The sequence below is a fragment of the Glycine max genome, chromosome 15 (genome assembly GCF_000004515.6).
Source record: "Glycine max cultivar Williams 82 chromosome 15, Glycine_max_v4.0, whole genome shotgun sequence".
NCBI lineage: Eukaryota > Viridiplantae > Streptophyta > Magnoliopsida > Fabales > Fabaceae > Glycine > Glycine max.
The window spans coordinates 11,322,306-11,331,367 of record NC_038251.2 but is presented as its reverse complement, the minus strand read 5'-3'; the positions used below and the strand labels follow the sequence as shown (position 1 = coordinate 11,331,367).

Below are 9,062 nucleotides of genomic sequence, written 5' to 3'. Positions count from 1 at the left end.
TCGTAAATTTTATTAAAAATATAAATTATTTATTATGATAACATTTAATTTCTATTACAAAAGTTAATATATAATAAAAAAATGATTATTATTTTATAACAAAATGAAGAAAAAAGAATTTTCATTTTATAATAATAAGTAAAAATAAAATAATATTTAATGTGTATGTAATGATGATTTTGCCCTTGTGTAATTTTCTTTAAATTAACGTGTTCACGCTTTTTTTTTAGTGCGCTTTCTTCTTTGTTTCTTCCGTTTGCTTTCTTTGTTTCTTCCGTTTGCTTGATGTTGTTTCGGTGGTGGTCCCTTTTGCAGTCTCCATTGGTGGTCCCGTGAAGTATTTGAAGATTTGGTGGTCCCGTGTTCCGTATTTGAAGTTTTGTTAGTGGCTGTTCTTCCTATTTCGTCGGAGGTACGCATTTATTTCGTTTTCCGGTTAGTTTTTAGAGAAAAAAAACAGTAAAAAGTGTATCCGGAAGAAATTTTAGGCACAGCAGGAGGAAGGTCCGGAATGACCACTTTCGGAAGACCTTCTTCCGAAAGTTACTAAGGCCATTTCCGGAAGAAGTGCTTCCGGAAAACACTTCCGGAAGACCTTCTTCTGGAATTGGGCTTAGTAACTTCTGGAAGACCTTCTTCCGGAATTGGCCTTAGTAACTTCCAGAAGAAGGTCTTCCGGAAGTGGTCATTCCGGACCTTCCTCCTGCTGTGTCTAAAATTTCTTCCAAAAGTGGTCATACCGGACCTTCCTCCTGCTGCGCCCCATTACTGATATTGCTCATTAACAGTAATCAGTTGGCCCATTCTTTTTTATTAAGAAAAATGTTAGTAATATATTATTTTCCAACACTATTTCTTTTATTGATTTATATGCATTTAATAAATATGTAGGCCATATTTCTTATTAGTAGTTTTCATTTCTATGTTAGTGAAACCTACAATAATTTTAACTAATATAAAAAAGTATGTCAGAAAAAAGAGTCTCCAAAAGAAAAGGGGTGTTTCACTTTTCTCATTACTAAAAAGAATAAGTTTATTGATTATTTTTTTTTACTTTATTTCTCAAATCTTCATTCTCACAATTAAAATTAATTTATTGAAAATTATAAAATAAAAAAGAGAAATTCATTAAATTTAACGTAAGACCCACAAAATTTACTGATTTTTAATTATTTTCAACTAATAAGTGAGTGTTCAAGAAAGTGTTTCCCAGTGTTTCTGGTCATTCTCTTAATTTTTTATGGATATACCTTTAATAAAGTTACTAAAACAAAAAAATTAACGACAACTGAGAACCAAACCCGGACCTGGGCTTAGTCGTGGCCCAATAGAAGTTCTGTTGGACCCAATATTAAACGACAACTAATAAAGCGTCGTCGTGTGTCATCGATTGCAGTGAGTGAGCGTCAACAATGGCTTCTTCGTCTTCAGCGTCGGGTTCGGGTTCAGCTTCGGCGGTGACGGAGCGAAGAGGAATACCAGGGGCTCAGTTCGTGGAGGATGTCCAAACTTACCTTACTCAATCGGGTCTCGATGTTGGTTCAGCCCTCGCTTTTCTCCAAGAAAGGTTTTCATCTTCACTTTCTCTGTCACTTTCTGATTTTCCACATTCTCGAAACCTGAAATTTTAAGGATCTGTTTTCTATTTTCCTCTGGCTGTGTTAATAGTAGAAATCAGCTTCTTTTGTTTGTTCATAGAGTTTTCGGATTGCATCAGTGTGGTAATTATCTTCGAATTGTGGTTTGAGTTAGTAGTTCTTAGCTAGTTTTTTAGTCTGCATTTAGTTGTGGTGCCTTGTAGAGTTGCCTTCGTGAATGAGTATGGGAGTCGAGAGAATATGCTGAGATTTAAGTAGGGTAGTATATGGTGTGATGTTGTAAGATTTTCTCTAAAGACCGTATAGAGTTCCAGAAATTAATGTGAATTTATAAGTGGTGGCAGTCGGTATTATTAGAAGTGATGGAATGAGAAATGAAGGTTTTTTTATTCAGAGGTAGGGACTAGGTATGGATAATAGTTTCAGCTGAATGTTAGCTGTAGAAGATCAATATGGATGGCTTTTAGATTTTACAGCACGGGACTGTGAATCTTTTGGATTGGATTTTGACTCCAAACTACTCATTTGAGTTTTGTTTCTGTAATATGTATAGTGGAATTGATGAATGAGGCAGCCAGCTTTTAGTGTGAATTTTGGGTTGCAATGATCTGATTCCTTTTTAAAACTTTGGAACACATCAATACATGATGCTTACATTGCCATTTATTAGATTCACTTACTGTTTGTATGACTTATGACCCATCGTATTTTTGGTGCAGACTTCAGCAATACAAGGTAGTAGAAATGAAGCTTCTTGCTCAGCAAAGAGATCTTCAGGTTTCATTTCCTTATATATCTTAATAGATTACACTTTACAATCTATCCTAGATAAGAAGCTGCAATGAGGAATGCATTTACTTTTATGTTATTATTGTTTTGTTGGTATTTTGATTGTGGGCTGAAAAGATGAGATGCAAAAAACAGTCTTATTATATTTCAATTTAGAATCAATTGCAGAGTAAAATTTAACTTGTGAAAGAGCAAGTTAAATTTGATATTTTTATGCCTGTTGAGGTGCCTGCTCGACAGGATCAAGCAAACTATTTTCTCTGTAACTTGTGAATATTATCTATCTTGGGACTTGTGTCATGAGGTTTCACATTATAGTTTTCAAAAGCATATATGGGCTGCAACCAGAACAAACAGTTGGGTTCTCGGCTGATTTGAGTTGCATTGATGTTATATAGGCTAATAGATTTAGACTCCAATCCAAAGTTGTCTTGTCATATATTTTGAACTCTGGCTGTTCCTAACTGTCTAGGCTTCATACTTTGAAGCAGAATGCTGGTTTAGAATGTAAAATCAGCATTCTTATTGATTCATTACCAATTGCTAATTTTAAAATAAGTAAAACAAGAAAAATGAATTGTATTTTATTCTATTTTTGTCAAAAATGTTGAACATAAAATTATTCATCTAAAGTTACTCTCTGTCTTTGAGGTTCTTATACCTTTTACTTTACATATCTAATCAACCTATTGGAGTGACACTTTCTGTTTGTGGTGTTTGTCAGGCAAAGATACCAGATATTGAAAAGTGCCTAGATGTTGTTGCTACATTGAAAGCTAAGAAGGGTACTGGTGAGGTTTGTCTGGAGCCTGATTTTCTATAACAAAATTATAGTAGTAAATATTATTTAGGTAAAAGATACTTAAAAGTTATTATTTTACGAAAATGTCTAGATATTAATGGTCAGGTTAACTTTTTATCAGACAGCTGAAATCTGAAATTCCATGCATCTTATTCTGTTAATACATATAAAGTTGTCCTGACTATTTATGCCATATTTTTTGTGATGTTGATAAATCCTCAAGACTTTCTTGATTCCTTAATAATATGCGAGTGAAACACTAATTTTATGGCTCATGACCTTTTTTAGATGTGTCCTTTTTTACTTGTTGGCAACTAGCATGTAGTTTTCTTGCGTATATTTTATCTTGCATGAAAAGTTTATGGCTCAGTCCCCTTGTTTAATTCTTAGGCTTCATTGCTGCTGCTTATTTCAATTTTCTAGATATATGGCATCTCATTATATATGTGCCTTTGATTTGTTTTCTTGGTATAGTTTTTATGTCAAGTTTATACTATATGAAAAAGTTCTTTCTATCTGTTGGGATTTGTGTTCATCCCTCATATCTTATAACACTGATACACTGATCAATCTCTTTCCTGATATATGGAACCAGTCCTGGTCCTAGATCCACTAGCAAGAGCGTTCATTTTTGTGCTTGCACTTCATCACCATCATATTGTATACTCATACAACAGCAAGCTTTAGTTCATTTTTGCAAGGTTTTCACTTATATTTGTGAGATTGTGTTCTGAACGGCTATATCTACCCCTCCATATATCTGCATATAGGTGCACCAGAGTAAAGAGCCAGAATAATAAAGAATGAAGGTTAATAAATGCACGTTTGGTACTGCATTGTACAGCCACCTACATATGTTCATTTTAACTCTTCTGTGTCCAATCCTGTTTGACATGGTTTGGGAACACAGTTCCAAACAAGCTATAAGTGGATTATTTCATAATCTTCCTTGTACCTAAAATATGTCTCCATATACTTTTTTTTTAAATCTTGAATGAAGAGTTAAGTCAATATCAAATGTTTGAATGTTATGGTCTATCTCAAATTTGCATTGTGTTTAGGTGAATTGCAAATGGTTTACATTTGTACTACATCTTAGATGGTTGCGCTTATGTCATGGATGAGGTTTTCCTTTCTAAAACCCTACCCGGTCCCCTGCAAGATAGAAAAATAAAGAAATAAAATAACACCATTGTGAAATATATTATTTTTTTGGCATGAACAATATTTCAATGCATTTCATGTAGTGTTGTACATCAAATAAAGTCAAAACTGCTTTTTATATAATAATTATTGTGAACCTTTTAATTTTTGGGGGGATATCACTCTCCCTCCACTACCACCACCCCCTAAAAAATTTAGGCTCAGCTGTTGCTTTAGAGCCTCCCCAAAAGATTTAATTTTGATCATTTGTTAAGCTATTATCCCACCACCTTTCTAGTAATCTGTTAAAATCTTTTACTGCAAGTGAAAAGCAATAGTTATGTTAGAGACTGAGGATGTATATTTTGAAAAAAGATGATGGAACTCACAAACCAAGAGGGGGTGAATTGGTTTCTATATCAAATCAGACTTAAAAAAACCAGAGTAAAAAAAAAAAACTTCTTTTCCAAGGATTGTATCACAAATTTTTGATAAACTAATATTTAATCCATCACCCTTGACACAAAATCTTTGTTAAAGTTGTTTCTTAAAAAGATATTTTCTTTAACCTTCCGTAAATTGATCAAGACTAGATTGAGAAAGAAAGATAAGAGTACTAGTTCACTCTCTATCTCTAGAGAAACTAATCCAGTTATCTAATTCAACCTGAATTAGATTTTTACTATGCATATATAGTTCTTACAAACAATCACAATCAATCTCAGTTCCTACACAAAAAAGGAGTCTAAGGCATCCATCCCTAGGGTCCTTTGTGAATAAAAGCCTAAGAAAAACATACCCTTAGCCCAAACTAGAAAATTCTATTCTAGTGTGTCATCAGAAATTCATGCATATACTAATAATGTGTAAAAACACACGAAAAACTGAGTCAAGAAGAGACACAATCTGATCAATCATATGCAAGAACTTTGCTTGAGTGAATGAGTGTCTTCTTAAACTCAAGAGAAATTCACAACTCACTTTTCATCATGAGATCTTCAAAAAACCGAAGTTTAGAAGTTGTGAGTCGCACTTATTCTAAGCCCTTTATCTACTCTCTTTCTTTCACTTATTTCAGCTCACACAGAAGTGAGACAAGTTGGTTGTTTATAGAGAAAATAGTTATAATTGCCCGTAACCGATTAAATAGTCAATGTAATCAATTATTTCGAAGAAGTAATCGATTGTATTATCATTTCAATTGATTGAAGTGTTTTTTCCAATATCTGAAAAACTTCAAGAACAATGTATTCAATTAGATTTTTGATGTAATCAATTAAAGTGTTCTTGATCACTTCTGGGAATATTTTTAAGAATAAAGTAATTGACTACGATTACCTGGTAATCGATTAAAGTAGAGAACTCCTGAAAAATCAATCATTATCTCAATTGAACTGTGTAATCGTATATGGTTAGCTGGTAATCGATTAAATCGATACAAAAATTTCTCTGCAAGCTACAGACACTTGTGTAATCGATTATGATTAGCCTTGTAATCGATTAAAACAAAGAGTTTTATGTACTGAAGAATGTTTCTACCTTTAGAAACAATCTCCTTACTCTTACATGATGATGCATGATGTACATATGAAAAGATAGAGACTAAGATGCAACAAATAATACAACAATCAATACAAATGTCACTCAAAAGAGTTGGACATAGAAAAGACAAAAATTCTTCTAGTTTCTTCAAGCTCCAAGACTTAATCTTCATGTTATTCCCCCTATCTCTAACATATTTGATCCTAAAAACACAGGAACTTATTGCTGATTTTGAAGTATCAGAAGGCATCTATTCACAAGCACGTATAGAAGAAACTGATTCCGTGTGTTTATGGCTGGGAGCAAATGTTATGCTGGAATATTCTTTAGAAGAGGTACTTGTATGTTAGTATTTAGGTGTTATTTCTGTTTTTTATTTCTTTTAATTTTTTCCCTATATATCTTGAGTATAAATTTCTGTTGCAGGCTACTGGTCTTCTACAGAAGAACCTGGACAATGCTAGAGCCAGTTTGGAAGTTCTTATTGCTGATCTACAATTCTTGAGGGACCAAGTGACAATTACTCAGGTCAGCTTGCTAACTGTCAAGGGCTCCATACCGCGCTGCATTTTCCACACCTTCCTATTGAAAGTAAATAAATGTTAAGGACAGTGAACTTGTATAGCATGGCAAAAGGCATCAAGCCCTTGAGCCCTTTAATACCTTCAAGGGAAGTTCTTAGCAGGGGGGATAGAATGTAAGAAGGTAGACCATAAAAAGGAAAGTGAAAATTGAGAGAGAGAGAAAATTATTTCACAAGTTAATTTTTGGCAAAGAAAATGAAAACTTATAATTTGCAAAAATAAATGAATGAAAATTATTTAGTAGAATATGAGAAGGTAGAACATAAAAAAGGGAAGTGGAAATTGAGAGAGAGAATTATTTCACAAATTAATTTTTGGCAGAGAAAATGAAAACTTTTAATTTGGAAAATTGAATGAATGAAAATTATTTAATCTGGACTTTCATATTGCATTTTGATATTACTTAGATCTCAATTGAGTATGGAAGAATACACTCACAAACAATGAAAATGCAAATGGGCACATTTTCGTTCATTCCTTTGTTTTCTTAATAAGCACGCATAAATAATGTCCACTCCCGCATTTTCAACCCTCATTTTCATATCTACCATGCACATCTTAATCTTTATACGATGCATTTGAGAACACTTCAACACTCCTTTTGGTATTTTGCATAAATATTGTTGAGTACATGTATCAGTAATCACCCAATCTTTTCATAGGTTGTTCTGGAAAATAATTAGTTCTAGTTATTGATAGTTTACCTATATTTTATCAGGTTACAATTGCTCGTGTGTATAATTGGGATGTTCATCAACGGAGAATTCAACAAGCTGTTGCTACAACTGCTCAAGACTAGTTAAAAAGGAGAATTTATTCACACCTAGATCTAAAATTGAGAACTCATACCTTTTGTTTAGAATATGATTTTTATCTCTTGCTGATTTCTGATTTAGATAAAATTGTGGGTTGTCCCTTTTTCGAGTTCCGGTTTTACCACAGTAGACACTAGTAGGAACTCTTTAATATATTTATGGTGGTTACTGTCACGGTCTCTTGTAAAATGCCCATATATTAGGTTGATGGGAAGTTTTGGTTTGGTGAGTGATCATATGGATATATTCTACTCTGCAATTCGGTTTTACTTGTTCTAGTTTTCTGTTGCTGATGCTAATTTTAGTTGTCTGAGTAAGCTGAGTTTTAAGTCCAAATTCTAGATCACAGAGATGATCATAATGGCCCCACAAGCTTCAATTTGTGAATGAAATCCGTGGGCTAAACTACGCGGAATAAAAAGAGACAAGACATAACAATCAAAAGAGTCGCAGATCTGGACGGTTTCTAATGAATATTAAATTAACACTATTAGTCAAAGATGAAATGCTGCCTGGTTTGGTATGATATGGTCTAGTCAACTGGTCTACTAATACAGATTGTGCAAGTAATGGAATGATAGAAAACTGGGTAATTCAGGATCTAACCTTGAAGAAGAATGTTAGGATTTGAGTTCAGTTCCAATTCGACCAACGACGTGTTGGTCATGCAAACAACATTTGCGGATAAGGAAAAAAGTTAGAGGTTGTTTGATTTATTTTAGTCATAAATTGTGATTTTAAGAGATAAACTTTGACATATTTAACAAGTAGAATTGCCACACTCATTTTTTTGAAATATATTTATATTAATATATTACAAAATGGTTTATATTATTGTTTATAAAATGAAATCTTTTAAACTCTTAATATTATTTATAAACATAAAAAGAAATATTAACATTATCTGAAATTAGTTCTATCAAAATTTAAACTAAGTAGACCCTAGAACATAGACTTTACAACGTTCGTGCTATTGGAAATTATACTAGTTGAGCGTATTTGGCAGGGAAGAATAAAATATATGAAAGGGTAAGTATTTTAAATTATTTCGAAAGTTTAAACTATTGTTGTCGAGTTGCGTTGTAAGATGGAAATTTACACCACTGATGCCGGTCCAAATTCATATTAAGTGTCTAAACCATATAATCGATCGTACCTCCTTTTTATAGTTTAAAAGCCAACTTTTATGGCTTTCAGTTTTTACTGTAACAAAGTTGAAAAGGTCTTGATTTTCATCTTGATCTTGTCAATAGCTTCTTTTTAGTTGGTAGGTTTATTGTGCCCTTCAAATATCTCTGCAAGGTCAATACTTATATCTTTATCAGAGAACACTTCAAGGTATAGCTATGGTTGAACTTGTTAGACGGGACCCTTGCCTATTTATTGCCCTCTCCTAAACCTTAATTACAAGCTGTTGACACCCTTAACTAAAGTCATCATCGTCAATAACACTCTTCCCCTTGACCTCGTTAAGATGAATTTCTAACTTTCAGGGTAAGAGTGTAAATGAATCGAGTCTAGAAGTTTAGATTTAGTTTGTGAAAGAAAAAAAAATTAGGTTGTTGAAGATTGTTTTGTTTACAATCGATGAAAAGTTTGGGCTTGTCTTGTTAAAAAATAAAGTTTAAACTTTTGACAAATTTTAGCAACAAAGATTGAAAAAGTGACAATTTTGTAGGGATTAAATTTGAATTGTGACTATTTTTAGCTTTTTTTTTCAAATAAATATTCTATCAATTGGAGTTAGGTTTAGTAGAAGGAAGTAATTCCCCAAAATCTAGCCAAGGTT

At 32.8% G+C, this 9,062-nt stretch overlaps 1 protein-coding gene across 1 annotated transcript; it reads left to right on the top strand.

Annotated features, from left to right (window-relative positions):
- Nucleotides 1-1,392: 1,392 nt before the first annotated feature.
- On the top strand, nucleotides 1,393-7,357 carry LOC100527836 (uncharacterized). Its single transcript, NM_001251271.2, has 6 exons — nucleotides 1,393-1,567; nucleotides 2,318-2,375; nucleotides 3,112-3,183; nucleotides 6,090-6,209; nucleotides 6,301-6,402; nucleotides 7,177-7,357. Exons 1-6 carry the CDS (start codon nucleotides 1,413-1,415, stop codon nucleotides 7,255-7,257), a joined length of 588 nt encoding a protein of 195 aa, NP_001238200.1. The 5' UTR covers nucleotides 1,393-1,412; the 3' UTR covers nucleotides 7,258-7,357.
- The last annotated feature ends 1,705 nt before the right edge of the window (nucleotides 7,358-9,062 follow it).

What these genes read in the sequence shown, in the direction of transcription:
- LOC100527836 (NM_001251271.2), top strand. Translation starts at nt 1,413, where the DNA reads ATGGCTTCTTCGTCTTCAGCGTCGGGTTCGGGTTCAGCTTCGGCGGTG. An exon ending in CTCGCTTTTCTCCAAGAAAG is followed by an intron (nt 1,568 to 2,317) that starts GTTTTCATCTTC and finishes TTTTTGGTGCAG; the next exon opens with ACTTCAGCAATACAAGGTAG. An exon ending in TGGAATATTCTTTAGAAGAG is followed by an intron (nt 6,210 to 6,300) that starts GTACTTGTATGT and finishes TTTCTGTTGCAG; the next exon opens with GCTACTGGTCTTCTACAGAA.